The 18,783-nt window shown below is 44.5% G+C and overlaps 1 protein-coding gene across 1 annotated transcript in view; it reads right to left on the bottom strand.

Annotated features, from left to right (window-relative positions):
- Nucleotides 1-369: 369 nt before the first annotated feature.
- BACH2 (BTB domain and CNC homolog 2) overlaps nt 370-18,783 on the bottom strand; it is a 183,029-nt gene continuing 164,615 nt past the window's right edge. Inside the window, exons 6-8 of the mRNA XM_058020269.1 lie at nt 16,325-17,869; nt 7,029-7,235; nt 370-3,391 (exon numbers count right to left, since the gene is read on the bottom strand). Coding sequence (XP_057876252.1) covers nt 2,912-3,391; nt 7,029-7,235; nt 16,325-17,869 — 2,232 coding nt within the window. The 3' untranslated portion in view covers nt 370-2,911. The remainder of the gene's footprint in view (nt 3,392-7,028; nt 7,236-16,324; nt 17,870-18,783) is intronic.

Raw genomic sequence — 18,783 nt, forward strand, 5'->3', positions numbered from 1 at the left:
GACACTTATTTGAGCAGTGGTTTTAAATATCAGTTCCCAAGGTAGAGGAAATCAAGGGACCCAGCACCAGTATGAGGCCAGGTCAAACCTAAGAGCTGCAGCGCAATGGGTTGTGGGGGTGGGTTTTTTAAACCGTCGGAATGAGGTCAAGAGTACCAGTTGCACATGAGTTGTTAGTAGAGTAAATCTTCATGTCAGGAAGCAAGTTAAAACTTGGTTTTATACTCATAAAACATTCTATCTATTCATATATATAGGAGGTCACTTAAAAATAAAAAAGGCAACAGAAAAACATCTTTAAAATACTGTGTCAGTTGACCCTTCCCTCCCGCCCACCCCCAACCCCCCCCCCCCCCCCAAGTAGCTATGACTCTATAATGTGATTCACATTTAGTTTTAAATTCTAGCTTTCACCATGGTCTCATAGAAACAAAACTTCTCTGCGAAGCACAGAACTGCTTTGCAACGTCAACAAATTAAAAGGAAAATCAAATCCCACCCCCCCCCACCAAAGAGCTTCTCAGTGAAGTTACCTGCAAAGGATGGTTGGGAGGGGGTTCAGATATTTTTAGGTTAAGCTCTTTTAAAAAGAAAGGAGAACTCCCCCTTTTTCAACCGTCTGAACTAGGAGTTTATGGCATTTGTATATTTTTGAACATTTAAAGGTAAGGATTTTGTACAGTAATGATTAATACCTAAACATAAATATTCTCCTACATTATATACTAGTTTTCCTTTGTACATGCGGGGGGAAAAAAAGTATTTTCAACAAACATGGCACATGCTATATGCAGTTCCTCCTCAGTAGCTTGGCTACAATTACAATAGTTTGCATGAGGAGGATAAAAGCAAGACTTTGTGGCGAGTGGGCGACAGTCCATGAGCACAGTCTGAAGATGGAAGAAAGTGGAGAGAGGGAGCTGATTCCTCCTCCAGGGTTCAAGATGCTGATCTACTTGAGTGCCTCAAAAAACCACCAGCGCACACCTCTAGTGTAAACGTTAGCACAGAAGAACACATTATCACTTAGTGCTTCTGAGAAGCTGCTTCCCCACACTTTTTTTTTTTTTTTTTTAACAGGTGTGAACAGCTGGTCATTTTTTTTTCAGCGAGAACAAACAATATCAGCCAATAAAGCACATGACAGTTGTCGTCGATAAAGCCACACAACCTGGCACACGTAGGGCAAAGAACCACAAAATAAAAACTCAGTACACTTAGAATAGTAATAATTATTAAAAAAAAAGCATTAGGAGGTTGTTCTTCTGTCTACACTGTACATACAGATGTTATGCTTGGAAAGCTGCTGTCTCACACAGTCATAACATGAGTCAACATTAAGATACAAGTCCAATACAGTTACAACTAAGCCAATTCACTGAGTAGTCTCCTTTGAGACAGCGCTCTTTTAGCTGCAGTTTGTGCTGAGGGCAATGCTGCAGGATGAGAGGATCCTGGAACACAACAATTTGATGGGTAAGTGACCAAATTGGGTGTTGGCAAACGTATGTTTTGCTCTTAGAGGATACAGTGCTAGCTGGACTTCCGTAAGGAAGCCAAAGTCAACAACTAGGGGTATGATCCTGCAACTCTGCCTACCTAGGCAGGGTCAGTAACTTCACCAGACCCAGCTCTGCCACTTGGGTCTGGTGGGGAGAACAGGTAATGTCTGAGGACAGCTGAGGTCAGGCTCTGGGGACTAGCCGGAGCAGCAGTTGCTTCCATGAGTAAAGGATGCAGAGTGGGGCTGGAGAAAAAGCCCCCAGGTATATTGACGTGATCTCTGTTTGCTTTACCTCGTGGAACATTTGATGAATTGATCCAGTTGTCAAATACACTTTTCTCTAAAGAGTGAAATATACTTTCCCCTATAAGACTCCAAAAGCATCATTAACAGCACTTAAACTTGGTTTGTGAAACAGAAAGAAGTCTAAATATAAAAATAATTCAAGCAGATTCTCTTTACAAATTGTATAGTGAATTCAGTATTTGGCAAGACTGTTTTTACTACATAATGAGCTCCTGAGTGTTTGTCTATTAGATAAAAATTTTCTATTTCCTTTAAGCCATAAAGCAAAGAAAACCATATACTCAAGTTATTCTGAAGTCATGACTTCATTTATGAAAAGAGGTTTGACCAGAAACTCAGTGCAAGTGGCAAAGTTGACCATTGCTGTACAGTATCTGCAAGAAAATAAAATAACTCCACATTGCTCAAGTGGCACGAAATGGCTGTGCCAAAAAAAATTGTCTATAATAAAATCTCAAATAAGTTTCCGACATTAAAGTTTTATAAATAAGTACAAATTGAATGCTATTGCTGAACTGCGAACTGAGGAAAAAATTATCGTGTAACAAGTTACCAAACTAGTTCTAGCATCAAAGACAAAAAGGAATGTTGGAACTTGTTTGTACAATAGAAATGAAAGCTTCCAGTTTGTAGGATGAGAAAATTGAGGCATGCAGGGACTCTTGCATATGGATATATATATTTTATATATATTATATATAATATGTACAGTTTAGCTATAAAACTTTGATGTGTAAAGAAGCTGTCTTCAATGAAAAATTGAACATTCAGAGGAAATTCCTGAGTTAGGGTTTTGTGACATGGGCCACTGAGAAAAAAGCTGCGGTTGGGTCCTCAGAGGTGTTATGTCCATCCCTGTTAAGATTGAAATAACATACAAAAACAGACAGTGTTGCCACTGCTTCGTTCCCTGCCTGAGCAAGGGATAGCACCATTGTGAAGAGAACTCCTGCTTGTAGAGAGGAGGGAATACTTAAAAACAGTATTGCTGCTAAGACCACTGTAGTGTGCACCAAATACGTTCTTCTAGACAACAAATGAACACTGCCACTGGCTGACTGAAGAACACCTGACCAGGTGTAACGTTAAGGTTACGAGTCACTAGGTGTAATCTTTCCTGGGTTGTTCATCTGTTGTACATTTATCAGTCATTTCCTGACAGAAGTCTACCGTGACCGTCTGGCTGCTCTGCTCGGGTGGAAGCTCTCTCTCGGGGTAAGTACCTGCGTCGGCTCCATCCAGCCCCGCGCCAGCCGAACAATTCTCCGAGATGTTGTTGGGCAGCCAGGGCGCTCCCAGCTGCACCGAGCCTTGCTCCGAGCAGCACTGCATGCTCTCCCCGACGCACTGGGAGCCCACCAGGCTCTGCTCCACGCCGGCTGGGGCGGGGCTGATGGTGGTGACCGGCTGTAGATCCATGGGTCTGAGAACGGGGCAGTATCGGTGGAGGGCTTGGATCTGTTCCGGGCTCTGCATGTCTCTACACACTTCTTGGGAAAGACACGAGAAGTTGTCTAGCAATTCTCCCATGCTCGCTTTCAGCTGGTTCCTTTCTGAGAGCAATTTCTCTTTCTCACACACCTGAAAAAGAAAGAAGGCATCTTAGACTGAGGAAGGGACATCCACTGCCTGCGCACTTTGGGCACATATGTGTGGCACTCACATTCTCTGAAAAATCCCTTTGCCCAGGGTTTTTCTCCTGGGAAGCTGAGAAGCCTCAGCGAAAAAGGAAAACAATTCTTATCGCATTTGCTTCTCCTGTGCTTTGCTTGCCTGGAATGTGGTTGGAGATTGTTTACCCACAGGTGATTGTTTTATTGGATTCTGGCATGAGCTGTTTTGTCTCATTGGCCAATCAGTGCCAAGCTGTGTCAGGACTCTGGAGAGAGTCACGAGTTTTCATTATTATCTTTTCAGCATTGTGTATGTATCCTTTCTGTATTCTTTAGTACAGTTTAGTATAGTATTCTTTCATATAATATAGTATCATAAAATAATAAATTAGCCTTCTGAGAACATGGAGTCAGATTCATCATTCCTCTCTGCCACGAGGGTCCTTGCAACTACAATACATATGCAGCAGTACCCAAGAACATCAATGTGTCACACCTGTTTTCATATGGCCAGAGGAAGAGTCACAAAGACATCAAGTATTTGACCACCATGGCCTGTGTGGACAGGAATTTGGGAAACATCTGGAGAAAAACATTTGAACTGGAAGATGATAGAATCCCAAGTTATTCTCACAGAACTGTTCCCTTTATAAACTAAGGCTGCCCGACAGACGATATAAAAGAACTCTGAACAAAACATTTTGAGGGAGAAGGGCCATTTCCCATCTAATCAGCAAGAAAACAGGTTAATTCCTGAAGTGAGGATGAGCTGCTGGTGTTTGGTTCGCCCTTGAACTGTCAGGTTGGCTGCTTAGGCTGGGTGCACCCCCTGGAGCTCCATTATCACTGAGAGAGGTGAGTTTTTTCAGAAGAGAGGATCTAAGTGTGCTCTGTGGCTTGCACCATGGCTTGTTTTCTTATGTTCTGGTGCTTAATGGTTTGGGCTTGATCTAACACAGATATTTTTATGAACCCAGCCTAGGGTTTCACCTCTAAAAAACGGTGTTGATTCAGTGTAGACTGGCTGGGATGGTCCTGCTGCATCTCCTGTCTCAGGCAGGTGGGCACACAGCTCGAGAGAGAAGATGAGATTTTGTAGAGTACCAGAACAATTTCCAGAGCTGAGCTGGCCCCAAAAGCAGCGCAGCCACGTATCTCACCTAGTAACACTGCTAAACCCAAGATGTCTCAGCATCTGAGGTGTGAAAGCTCCACAACTCAGATTATCCAGCTATGGGTGGTTGTTGACAGCTGATAGTATTGCCCTGGGTGCAGAGCCCACACTGGAAGCATACAGCTGTGTGAATGTGAAAGAGAGCAGTACACATGAAAAGAACTAACTACTAAAATATTGATAAATCTATCAAGAAAGCACAAAAATAATAAAAAAATAAACAGATGCTCAAGTACATCTTGAGATGATGAATTATGGAGGAGAATATGCTGCGAGTTTGCAGGGAAAAAAGGGAATGTGAGTGGGTAGATGAATGAGTGAGAGAAAGCAGGCAAAAAAAAATTACCTATCAAACTCTGAGGATACAACCATTTCACTCACTGTCTGCTGTGAAACCATCTGTGTCAAGAAGATGGGTGACTTACAGTAACTACAGGGGGAAAAGGGGTCTTTCATAAACAAGACCCAGCCAAGTGAAAAACCCTTAAACCACAGCACCATTATGTAATTCATGAGACTGGAAGCTGCTGATCACAAAGTGGACAGAAGAAAACAAAGGAATTTCCAGTGGTCACGTGTTGTGTGTTTATTCTTTTCCCTGTCCCTGTCTTCCGTCTCAGGGGGCTGGGTACCCGGGGAGCAACCAGTCTTACTATTGAGGCAAAGAAGGCATTAAGTACCTCAGCCTTTTCCTCCTTCTCTGTTGCTATGTTTTTACTGCATTCAATAAAGGATAGAGGTTCTCCTTGGCCTTCCTTTTGTTGCTTGTCTGTTTAAAAAACTATTTATTGTCATTTACAGCAGTAGCCTGATTAAGTTCTAGTTGGACTTTTACCCTTCTAATTTTCTCTCTGCATAACTTCACTATATGCTTGTAGTCCTCCTGAATAGCTGCCCCTTCTTCCAAAAATAATAAACTCCATTTTTTACTTGAGTTCCAGCTGAAACTCTTTGTTCATCCACGCTGGTCTTCTCCAGTGCCCTATATTTTTGCATGGGGGATCAGCCTGCTCTTGTGCCTGCAAGATTTATTTCTTGAAGAATGTCCAACCTTCCTGAACTCCTCTCTTCAGTACTGCCTCCTAAGCGATTTTCCCAACCAGTCTTCTAAACAGGCCAAAGTCTGCATTCTGGAAATCCAAGGTGACAGCTCTACTGACCCTCCTATTTAATTCTCCAGCAACCAAAAACTCCATCATTTTGTGATCACTGTGCCCAAGAAGGCATCCAGCCATCACTTCACTCACCAGCCCTTCACTATTTGCAAACATGTCCAGTGGGGTGTCTTCCCTACTTGGCTCACTCACTGCATATTGCCACGTATTCAAGTCCCCTTTGCTAAATAGAAATGTCAACTTGTTTTTGGGAAGAATCCTGCACCTCAAATGGTTTTTGATTCCTCAAATTGAGCATGGATCAAGCCCACAAGGCCACTCATATGCCCTTCATTAATTCCCCTGAGATGCGTGTTTGTGCTGGGCAGAGGACTTAAAATTTTTATTTTGTCTGTCTGCAGTTTACTATATCAGACAATAATGGCAATGTCACAGGATTGCACAAAATCAATTAACTCAAACCAATTTTCAAGTGAAGGCTACAGCTGTAAGGCTGAATCACCCTGGCTGCTAGTCCAGCCCTCAGAGCGCTGCTCCTGAGGCTCTGGAGAGCGAGAGACAGGAACTCCTCCCCACCACCAGCCCAGTGCAGACAGGCACGTGCAGCCAAGACTGAACCTGCTTCTTCTGACAGCCCGATGAGGATCCATCCACTCTTTCACTGTGCAGAACCTCTGACTCACCCTGTACACACTGTGTGCTATTCTCAGTGCAGGAAGCAGTTGCTCACTATTTTGTTTATCTTTGTTGTGTTGTTTGTTTTGCATCAGTGCAGCACTACTTTGAACAATGTTTTGATTTTTCTTTTTTTTCCCCCCAGGGCTTCAGCAGCAAGGCATCTGAAGGCTTCACAAGCCTTGATGATTTAAGCCTCCCAACCAGCTTGTGAGGTCAGTGTCACCTCCCTGTTACAGACGGGAAGCAGACAGGCACAGGCAGCAAGTGAGGAACCCAAAGTCTTGTGGCTTTCTGCCATTTGTGAGGTGATGGTAACTCAGCTTCTTCAACAGATCCCTGCCTCTTTCACACGATGTTTCCTACAGCTTGAGCAAAGAACAAAGCAAAATGAAACACAACAAACCCCGCCTGAAGTGTCCATACCTTGACTGAAAGTGAGAGGAATTTTCTGAGCAGCCCCTTGGCCTCGGTCCAGTCACCTCCCTCCCTTACATGAAAATGTGATGACACTGTCCACTGGGCATTCTGCTCATCAGTGTACAAACTGACTGAACCCCCTGAAGTCTGGACTGGAATTGCTGCTGGTGCAGGCTACAGTGTGAGGGTGAGCTGGGCTGCAGCAAAGGCACAGAACTCACCAACTTGCGGATTTCACATTCCAGGTTCTGAATGCAGTCCAGTTTCCTCTTGCGGCAGCGCTGGGCTGCGATGCGGTTCTTGCTGCGCCGGCGGACATCGTGGATGAACTCGAGCTGCTCTGAGGTTAGCTTGTGCATCTTTATCATCATCTGGAAATCATTCCTTGGAAGATCTGTGATTTGATCAACAGGAAAAGGAAGTTTCACCTAAAACAAACACAAGACAAGAGCAGAGAGTCATATTTTGCTTGCTCAATGCAAGCTGAAAAACAGTGAGCGGAAGGACGATTTTCTCTGCTGCCACCCCCTCAATAAACAACAAACCAAGTTTTACATTGAGCAAGTTCTTCCCTTGTGGCACATTGTGGAGGTCCAGATGGTAAGGATAAGACAACAATCATACTTAAATCAGCAACACATATGAATCCCAGCTAAAAATTTCATCTTCCTACAAAGCCTTAATAAATGATCTCATTGCATTAATATAAGGTTCTGTCCACTCAGAGACACGGCCTTTTGGAAAGAGTGAAGTACCTTGCTGCTATTATATTCAAACTAGTTTCAAGGAAAGGGCTATTACCACAGCAGGAAATGTGCATCTGCTTGGACTGCAGGACTGAAAGTTTGATTAAGTATGAGATTAAAAATACAACCTGACACCTCAAGTGGATGAAAAATAATGTACTGCAATTAGGAAAGGTCACCTAATCAGCATTTCAACTGAACAATACACTGTGTAAGAAGAAAGGGTCAGAGGAGTGTGATGCAACACATCCTATCTTGCTAAAATATACACATTTAAAAATAAACTTATATATATTGTTCACACTCTAATATCCTTGCAGATAAAGAGCACTGAAATTTTATTTCTTGAAAAGGTCAGGGTGGGACTTCAGGAATCCTAGCAATTATGCATTAAAGCAGAGCAAAACACAAAGCTCCCAGCAGTCTGAAGCAATGAACATACACTGTGTCAAAAGCTTGAGAAGGGTGGATGTGCTCAAAGCCTTTTAGGTATTTTAGCCCAAAATCTATCAGTTTGCTCAAATCAAAGCAGCACCTCCCTTTAGAAACCTCTCTTCACTTAAAGCCTCAGACTGATAACTGTTAAAAAACTGATGTTATTTGGCCAACTGTTGTATTTGGTGGCCAGATAAGAGTCAGCTGACAAAGCTGAAGGAGATGCAGAGTAATTTGATTGACCCCTTCTTTTTCTGAGTCATACTCACACTGCCCAAAAGATGGCAGTAAATATTTATGTTTCTGTCCCTGTCTGGTACAATCTAACCTCTGGAACAAGGAGACTATTCTGCACACAGGCTATCAAAGAAGGTAAGTTGCTCCAGCCAAATGAAAGATAATGTGCTGAAAACACTCCTTTGATATTTAAAACATGCATTGTCTTCAAATGGTACTCTTAAAAAATATTTGGAAATAAAGCAACAACATGGATTATAAGTTATCTTCTTCAGAGAGCTGAGTTGTTTGAGCAGACCAGTTTGCTGAGGACACACCAACACCAACACAGAGCAGTGGCCTCTGGCATTGACAGCCATGGACCATCAACCAGGCACCTGAACCTGCAGTAAGCAGCTCCTCACCTTGTTCAGGGGTGTTCTTGGCTGTTTTCTTGTACCCTTCTAACACTGTTCTGTGCAAACACCTACCACATTCTTTCAGATGGCTTCATGCCCTGAATGCTCATTCATGCCCCTCTGCCCCACGTGTCCAGGCACTGCTTCATAACACACTACTTGACAGGTCAATTTAAAGCAGCAAGGAATGCCAAACACCGCCCAAACCCTCCCAAATTCTCGCTAGTACACACAAAGGCTGACCCGGGGCACAGGGATGTGAACTACCTTGTTTACAGACTGCCAGTGAATGGCATGAAACCTGTTTGATTTCCCCTCCCGAGCCTTTGGATGGTTAACATAAACTCAGTGTCACCTGTTTTTTTCTCAAGCTTCTACCAGGGTCTGAAAATGAAAACAGCCAGTGCTTTCCTCTGAAAGACACCACAGTTTCACTGCAAAACCAGCCCTTTCATGTTCACAGTTTTTCCTTATTTTCTTAAGACCAAAATGGAAAGCAATGTTAACTTTATTTCTCCCTACCTCTCCCTTTCCAAACATATTTACTTGCAAGGAGGAGATGTGCTTGCAGCTGGAATGGGAATGAAAGAGAAGCAATTTAAATATGTCAGGTAGAAGCTGCTGAAGGGAAATGGGAAAATAAATAAAAAAAGATTCGTTAAAAAAAAAGAGATTGAAAATAAAACCATCTACACAGCAGATCAGAGACTGCTATCAGTAATCCCAGCATAATCCCACTCCTGTCACAGGCAGCACTGCACAGGATTAAAAATGTGAAAGGGAAAGTGGAAGTGAGTCAGACTCATTTCCTTCACCATTCACAGCATTTTTATTGCCTGTCTCCCTCTTCGAAATCAGCTGTCAACTGAAAAAAAGAAATAAATACCAACGCACCGAGCTTTTGGCACGGCCACAGTGAATAACTGCACCGGGGTGTTGCTGCAGGGAGAGGCTAAAGCGTTTTACATCTGCACAGGGCAGGACTCTCAGCTGCTGTTTACCATAACAGTGTGGTGAGTCATTTTGCTAGAGCCTGCAACTGTGCAGTGGGTGGGATCCATCTGACTCACCCAGAGCTGCCTGAAACGATGGGCTGGAACTACCTCATGTCCTGCTCCCTTCAGATGGCAATGCTGCACGGCTTCTCCCTCCTTCTGGCTGCAGAAGGAGTGGATTTAAGATTCAGAAAAGATTCTGCCTCTTACAGCATCTATGAGAGGTGAGATAAAATTACCTGAGGTGTCTGAGAAAGACAGTTAATCTTTTCTAAAATATGAAAAAACACCACGAGTTTGCTTTCTTGTAAAGTTTTCTTTCTAATTGCTATGATTTTTTGGTTCAAATTATTTCAAATTAAAAATGTAAGTGGGATCCCTGCTCCTTCCAGGAGTTACTCCAGCCAGAGCTAACCTCACAGAGCTCCAAAATCTTCCCTTATCTGCACAGTTACTCTTTCCCTGCATTCTTACACCAGCAGCACACGCTTGCTTTCCACTGCACAACAAATAAACTGGCACCTTCTACCACCACTGCAGACTCTACTGCCCCAACTTTGCCAATCTACACTTGGGAAAAAGGAAATCTGGTTAGGATTTTGTGGCATTTCCCCCCCCTTATTAGCATTAGGATGCCAGTGTAAATGTCAATGCTTTGAAAGGCTAAGTCAGAGCAGTGATGTAGGCAGAGAGGGAAAGTGACTGACTCAGCACATGGAATGCCCATATATAACCAATTAATTCCTTCAAGCTTCACTAGTTAGTGCCAGCTTGGATCCTATGCCAGTTACTGCTGTTCTGCTCATCTATTGCACTGGTCATTCCTGCTGCCCTCCCCTCTCTCTTTTTTACCTGGAATAAAGGAAAGAACCAAGGACCTGATTCATTCCCATTAAAACATAAAATGTCAACTCTTGGGAATTTATCCTATGGGTAACCTTAGCTTCTTCATTCTTTCTTTATATCTTAATTAAGACATCGTCTCACTCTAGCCAAGTGTTAGTAAAGATAATGAACTTCCCAAGTGCCACATCACAGTAACTTAAAGGACAAATACATAATCCATAAGAAAAAGCAACCATTATGTAGTGGGCATGGGAAGGTGGAACTCACTGTACCAGTTGGTCAGGTGCTCCAGAGCTGTAAGAAAATATCCTGCTGCCTTAGTGCCCTCACATCCTGAAAGCCTCTGACACTCACACTTGGAAGGCTCTCAGGACCCACCCAAGCAATCTAGCCCAGGGGCTCAATCATATTAATGCCTTTTTTTTTTTAATGCAGAAATGAGTACTTGGCTTCACACAAGAGAGTCCAAGGCATTAATGTTGTGTTTTCAAGCATCTTCCTTAGCATGCAAGTCTGTCTTCCACACACACTCAGGAAGAAATTCATTCCAGGACAGGAGCTGAGGGGTGTTCACCTCTGATAGGGGCTGAATTGTCTACAGGGTATTCAGGCACCACTTGTGGTCCTGCAGACTAGGGACCTATTCCTGCCCTGATCTCACCTGGACAGAGGCTATCTAAGAAGCACAAAGGTAATAGGCCATACTTTGTGTAAGGGATAGCCAAGATATATTTTCTCATCCTGCTGTCTCCTGGCACAGGTAAAGCCTTCAAAACACCTCCTTTTCCAGGTGTCAACTATACCAAGATGGCAGAGGACTGCAAAAGGGGAATGATGAGCCCAGGCAGTAAAGATCTACCATTGTGTCAGCAAACCAGGGTCTAAATTGTCTGTCCCGCTTCAGATCAGCAGGTTGCACTGCAGTGTGCTCCATCTGACACAAGACAGCTGATAGCCTGGGGTCCACTCCAGCCTCACCTTGTGAGGGCCATGAGAGGTGTTTGGGTCAGCAAGTGCTGCCTGAGAGGGCTCTGCTGGGGAGGCAGCCTGGGTAACCTTTTGATTTGCTACCTGCCTCACAATAGTGGAGGACCAGGCTAATCCCATCTCCCAGTAATCAAGAGATGTGGATGGGATTCTCATCCTTTAGCTCATGATTTAGACCTGTACTCAAACCACACACTGCTGGTACTTAGGATGCTGGGCTGACCTCTTCCCATTGACTGCTTGCAGTGTCCCCAGCTTCCAGCCCTTCAAAAGCACAACAGTGTGATACTCCTGCCCTTTAGCAGGCTTCTCTGAGACCAGGGATGGCACAGAAACACTGACAGAAGCCACAGGTGCACTTAAGAATGGAAGGTCAGGCAGTGAAATGACAGGGGGTAAAGTACAGTATTTCTCTGAAAGAGTTGCTTTTGCAGCTCAAGAACTGGAATCCTTCAAGAGCTTGTGCAAGGTCTACAGAGCAGAGTATAAAAGAATTGGTTGTAGGGCTCCACAAAATAATATAGTGTTTAAAAGGACCCTCCTGACATTTCAAACTCTCAGTGTTGTTGTAATCCAGCAATTCTTTGCTACCAGTATGAAGACCACTCCTACTGAAGAGAGGAAAGAAAACAAAACTTCCGTGAAGTTTATCTTACAAGACCAATGTTTGACAAGACATCATTTAAACAGACATTGAGAAACAATTCCCAGTGCTCTGCTGATGCCATCCTAGTCAGGAAAACATCTATCAGAAATCAATCTGGAGACTAATTTTTCTCATTTTCAAATTTGCAAACCTAGCAAAATCAGGAAGGCTGGGCTGAGTGATCATCACATTCTGGGGAGGTATCACATATCACAGCAAGTTAAAGCCTTCACGTGTATTTTTCTTGGTTGCCCTTCTTTCCATGTAACATTCTCCACTGAATAGGAATATTAAGCAGTGAAGCAGTCTCAGATGAGGTAACTCAGCATAGTTACAGTACATTTCTGGTAGAGCAGCTTTGGTTTAACTCCTCTTTTCTGGGGCTCTGACTTGCAGTATTTTGCTAAGCACCAGCAGATAACAGAGAAAGGGTGGCTGCCTGTCACTTAACATGGAGGGGTTTCGACTCTTGCTGAAAGTTATTTACCAACAATATCCTCAAAGGTCTAATTGCATTAGCTTTCCCTTTATGAAAATTTCCTTTGAAAAGTGAGTCACTAACCCAGGCGGGAAATTCTTTTGAAATACAGATGAGGAGACACTGAATGCAACTCTCTAGACAGTAATAGCTCTTGGAAAACTCCACCTCTTACCTCCTCTTACCCTTGTTTATTTTTTTCCTCAGAAAACTCACTTATCATATTAGACTGAGCTGAGATTTCTTTTTAACTGGTTTAGTAGTACAATATTTTTTACAAATTTTCTAGCAGATAAAAATTCCAAAGTACTTGCTGAAGAAAAGGAATACCAAGAAAAGTAGGTAGTGCAGAAGTTTCTGTTCCTTAAGTAGGTTAACAGATTGACAGACTACTTCCTTCTCAACAATTCATTATTTCAGGGCTTATTGTTTTGTTGTTGCTATTTTAAGCAGGATTGTCAGAACCTGCCTGTAAGCACTGAACTTTAAGTCTTCTCTCTAGTATTATATCTCAGCAATTGATTTTTCACAACCTGGGGAGACCTGAGAGAACTGAGTGAAAAGAACAACACAAACTATTAAATATTTCTGCGAAGTCCCAATAGCTGAAGTTACAGCCCTGTTCCTGCAACTCTGTGCCATGGGTACACCCTACACTGCACTTGCTGCTTCTGTCAGGAAGCCTCTGTAACAAAGGGAGATTGCAGAAGAGCCTTGGTGGCTCCAGGAAGGGAAGCAATAAGCAAGGACATCCTGGAGAAGATTTACCAGTGGTGTTCCAAGGACTGCCACCTCCTCTGACAGCTGTGACTGCCCTCTGCAGCCCCAGTGGGATGGAGGCTCATCACAAGGTGGGGTCACCTTCACCCACGTGGCATCATGCTGAGCCCCAGCACCCCACTTCTGGCACCAAACCACTTTGGCCACGTGCTCCAGAAGGGCAGCTGTCTGTGGGAAAGCAGAATGCCTGAAAAAAGCACAGAGAAGCCTCTCACCTACTTCTCACACAATCAATACCCCAGCAAATGTTTTGTGACATCAATTCTGGCAGCAACAGCACTCTGCGAGCCAAATTAAGACCAACTAGGTCCAAATTCCAGGGGAACTGAGCAGGCCCCTGAGATAACTGATGGTCAGAGTCCACCAGGCTTATTCCCATCAGGCCATCCCATTCCAATAAAAGCTGACCTGAAGCAGAAGAACCTGCATGGCCACTCTCCAGAAGGTCAAGCATGTCACCCCCAGATATCTTATCAGGTGCTTTTTGAATAGAAGCCCAGAAAACACTGTGTGTTCTGATATGGAGGGGGAAAGGCCCTGTCTGAGAAGTCACCAGGACAGGAAGGGCAAAGCAACAATTTCAGGAATGGAGAAAGATTCCCATGCAGCTTGCAGGGAGGTGAAGAACAGAAAGCTGTGCATTTCAGACATTTGTGAGTCTCTCCTGCTGTTTCAATCACAGCCAAACAGCTGAAAGCAGGTAGAGCAACTTATACAAGTTCCTGCTGCTTATTTTCTACTGTCTAGTTTAAGATACCCTTTACTGAGGTTTCCACAGCAGCAGATCTTGCATGATGCACACCCTAAGTCACTGTATTAATACAGCATTGTTTAATGAGGCTGCAAAGTCTGCTCTTGTATTGGTAACAACCTTCAAAAGATTAATTTTTAAACAAAATTTCTACCAAAGCGGTGGTGTGATCTGTTTACCCTTGGCTTGTTCAGGATAGTGCAGTGCAACCTCACGGAGCATTAATTTCCTCACCACATTTTTAATGCCCAGCAGCCCTAATCAAAATACCCTGGGGAAAAAAAAAAAAAAAAAAAAAAGCCTTATCAGCAGTCCCAGGGAGAAAACTTGCTCAGCACAGTTCAGAAAATCTTCCCCAGAGGAAACCAGCAGCAAAACCAGGAGTGGAGCAAACCTTTCCTAGCACTGTCTCAGAGGCAGATGTCTGCCTGCCAGCAGCACACTCAGCCAGCCTCCCCATAGCTGCTTGCTCCTTGTGTCCCTCCTCTCATCCATGCTCTCCTGCACATATGCACACACATTTTTCTAGGAAACCACCACCAGTCTAATTTCACTCTTCCAGGCTCATTTTTGCTGCAGCATATTTCCACACAATTAGGTAATTATGACAGCTAATTAATTATCAAATCTCGAAAGGCGAGCCTCTGCCCTCTGCGCTGCCTCATGCTGAGCAAGCAGCACACGTGGGTGGAAATGGATGCTCCCTGGTCCCTGCTGCCCTCTGCCCCTTGCAAAGGCAGGAATTCACTGAGTAACCCAGCTATGGCCTGGGCTGCTGTAGGGCTTCCCAAATGGGATCTCCTGCACACTGTCCCAGACAGCCTCCCAAAGAGATTCCTCTGCCTTCTGCATCATGCCCATGAGGACGAAGAACTGTCCTCCCAGAATCATTGGTCCAGTGTGACCAGAGATTAGGACACCAGGGGCTCCCCTGGCTCTTCAGCCCTTTCTGAAAGCTAAGCAGCCAACTAAAGGAAGCACCCACATCTGTCTGAAAAATAAAGCCTGGGATGTAGCTGGAATAAAGATTGAGCAATAAAGTTCACTCTTTTCATCCTCACTCCATAACTAAGCCCACATGGTTCTGAACTGGGTGCTCTCAACATACGAACCCTCCTCTCAGCATACGAGCACTTGTTGCTCCCCACACTGAAGCAAAAGCTCTCAGTGGAGTTTTCCAGCATTACTAAAGGAACCTGGTACCTGATTTCACCCAGATGTTCTCTAGGTCATGCAGATTCCCAAGGAAACTCTGTGAATAAACATCCAATCCTTTCCACTTTCTGGGCTACACAACACATCTCCTTGATTTAAGCCTGCCCTCAAAGTAGTGACTTCACACAGTTTATTTGGTCATGGTTAGCCAGTTATTACTGCAGCATCTTCAGCTGACCCACCTGCAGTTTTAGAGAGGGCCCCTCTTTCTCCTCCCTCTTTTAGGAGAACTACATGGAAATTGACAGCTTGCTCTTCAGCCCCAAATCATTCTCTTGTCATTGCCCTAGCAATCCTGGAAATTAAAGGATAACTTCTCTCTGAAAACATTTGTGCCATGGTTGCTAGAGCTGCGAACAAAATGTTACAGGCAGGGAACATGATCTCAAGTTGTCACATAATAGAGGCAAAACCCAGGACCTGAATGTGCAGCACACACACACAGACAGACACGTGCAAAGATGACTTGAATGCCATTCCCTCAACACAAGGTGGTCAGCTAACAATTGTTTGAGTAATTTCACAACTCTGCTGGCAGCATGCAGCCTGGGTCTTCAAGCAAGCTGCCCAACCCTTGGTGTCAGGAAAGGAACAGCTTGAGGTTTCTCAAACAAACCCGCAGCAATAACAAGTGGAGCTGGAACCACCTCAGCAAATTAGGAATAAGGAGCAGTGCTTTGTGCCACAGAAGTGGGTGAGGGAGGGAGGAAGACAGGAACCTGCTGGCAGACTCCTAAGCACATCAATGCACTCTCATCATTCAGCAGTTTGCTGTTTTCCTATACCCAAGTTTATACAAGTGCTGAACACTTCAGAGATCAAGCAGACCTATTAATGTGAAGTCAACCGTGTGCGCTCAGCTGATGAGGGAATAACCAGAAGTTACTCTTTGCCCCTACAAACAAAGAAAGTGCTGGGGAAATGCAAAGTCGTTTGAGAGAATCAAGGAGAGATTAATTGGGTCACAACAACCGTGATAGATGTACTTATCTTAAATCCCTACCTCATGCCCTCTGTCTTGCACAGGACATGATTCACTGTCTGCTTCTGAGAATGACCCAGACTCATCGCTGGAGTTTGTTCCATAGGATGGCTCACATTTAATCTGGGCTCGGACCGGGTTGTACAATCCATCGCCCACCACGCCGGGCTCCTGGTGCTCGGGCGCCAGGAACCGCGGGCCTTGGGAGCACGGGGAAGAGGAGAGCTCGCAGAGGCGCAGGCTGCAGGGAGAGCCGCCGCTGCCGTCCTCCGCGTACGAGTAGGAGGAGCACGAGCTGGAGGTCCTGGTTCTGGTTTCCAGAGGAGGAGAGCGAGGGCAAACTTTAATTGGCACCGGACAGCTGGTGTTGGGCCGCATCCGTCCCGGCAGGTGATCGGCCGTGAGGGCGCTGTGCGAATAGGTCTGGGAGCTGGGCAGGGACTGGCTGCCGCCGGCCCACAGACCCTTTGGCACAGGCTCAGTGAGGTCTTTGTCCAAGCTGCTCACACCAGAATATGAATGCACCGAAGTGTTTACTTGGTCACAAGCATTTGAAGAGAATATAACGCTCCTCCTGTCCAGTTCCCCTTCTTGCTTACAGAGAGTTTCAAAGCCGGGCCCCCTGAGTGGTGATCCCACTGTGAAGTTGGAAGCATCCTTCTGCATGGCATGGGACTGTCCATAGTTCCCTGTGAAAGGGACATAATCAGTTTTGTGGTCACCCTGAGTTGTCCCTTTTTCAAAAGGGCATGCTGGACTCCTGCCAAAGTGCTGTTGGGAAGTGCTGGGGAAGCCAACCAAATCTATGCTTTTTGTTCTGTTGAAGAAAGACCGCAAGCAAGAAGGAGAAGACCCACTTTTTGGCCTGTCGACACAAGTGAGGCTTGGCTGTTTCCTGTCCATTTCAACATCCCCTTCTTTATCCCTGATGTCAGGTTCGTCTCCAGACAGGCAAAGTGTGATGCTTTCTTCATCGTTCTCTTCATTCTGAGGCTCACTTTTTATCTGCCCCATAGCAAGTCCTGATTTGAGGCCATTTCCAGAGCTCTCTTCACTGAATGTGCTTGCAAAACCTGAGGTACTGATGTGTGATGTGTTGTAGACATTCTTGGTACAAGCAAGCTGGTATTTCTTGTATCTGGGGTACCGTGTTACTGCATCTTTATCCAAATTGTCCTTGCTATCTCTCAGCATGTCAGAGTCAGGCAGCATCCCTTCGCCTTTGTCCGCTCCAGCAACAGTGGTTTCAAAATTGAAGGGTTCTTGGTGCATCCTCTCCCTGGGGCAAGATATTTTTGACGTCTCCGATTCCATCGTCTCCTCCTCGTCTCCATCGGAGTTCTCCTCGTCGTGCATGCGCTGGCAGGCGGTGTCTTTTTTGCACAGGAACAGGCCATCTTCGTTGTTCAGCAGCTGTGTCTGAAGGAAGCTGAAGCAGGAGTCCTCCAGGTTGTGCATGCGCAGGAACTCGGCGCAGTGGATGACCTCCTGGATGTTTTCTCTGCTGAGTAACAGCTTGGCAGTGTAGGCGAACTGTAACAATGGACCAAATCCCCTGACAGTGACCTGCAAAAATAGAGAGGAAAATTGCCGGTGTTACCATCAGCTCTTGCTATCATCCCAAGTCCTTCATCATGTAGTTAGATAAACTAACAGATCTGGCATTCAGAAATAAATACTGCCCAGCAGCAGCTGCTCTTCTGTCACACCTGCAGTGATGCTACATCCCAGAACAAGCACTGCTCCCTTTGTGGGCCTCCTGTACATTGCTGTACTGGTTGAACTGAGACAGTTTTTCCCAAGTATCTTGAAGACCTGTGAACTAAGTCTCTGGCCTAATAAACAGTTGACAAAACTAGCCTGGACACTGCAAAGTCTTACATGGATTTCATTTTTACTGTGCTACAGCCCCCAACCATGAAAGCACCAATTTAATTTTGATTCTTCTGCTCTGATGGAAGGTTCAATAAACAGGTTTCAAGCTTAAGATACCACTTATCCAAAAAGTGTTTTGATAAGGAAACACTTATTATTACAGCAAAATTCAACAGAAAATCTTTCTGCCTCTTTCAAAAGCAAACAATTTCCTTTTTTTCTTCTAAATTTTTTTGCAAGCCATTGCTGAATACATGATAGGTAAGTACAGACTGCATAACTTTCCTCTATCCCATGGAGATTATTCCCCTCATACTGTTCCCAATTTTAGTGAGCCTGAGGTACAGCTAACAGAAAAGAAATTAATATTTATAGTTCAAATGGTAGAGATTATTCTGAGTCCCACCTCAGTACTTAATTCCCCACCATTTTCTTTGTAGAAAGAGTAAAAACTGTTTCCAGGAGAGTGATCTCCAGACAACTGTTCCAGGTCTGACTTATGCACTGCTACTCATCTTTTCTTTCCATACCATCTGTGTTTAACATTAATTTATGATATATTTAAAAATACACACTTCCCCCCCCCTGCCATTTTTTATGGTTGT

The sequence above is a fragment of the Melospiza georgiana genome, chromosome 3 (genome assembly GCF_028018845.1).
Source record: "Melospiza georgiana isolate bMelGeo1 chromosome 3, bMelGeo1.pri, whole genome shotgun sequence".
Taxonomy (NCBI): domain Eukaryota; kingdom Metazoa; phylum Chordata; class Aves; order Passeriformes; family Passerellidae; genus Melospiza; species Melospiza georgiana.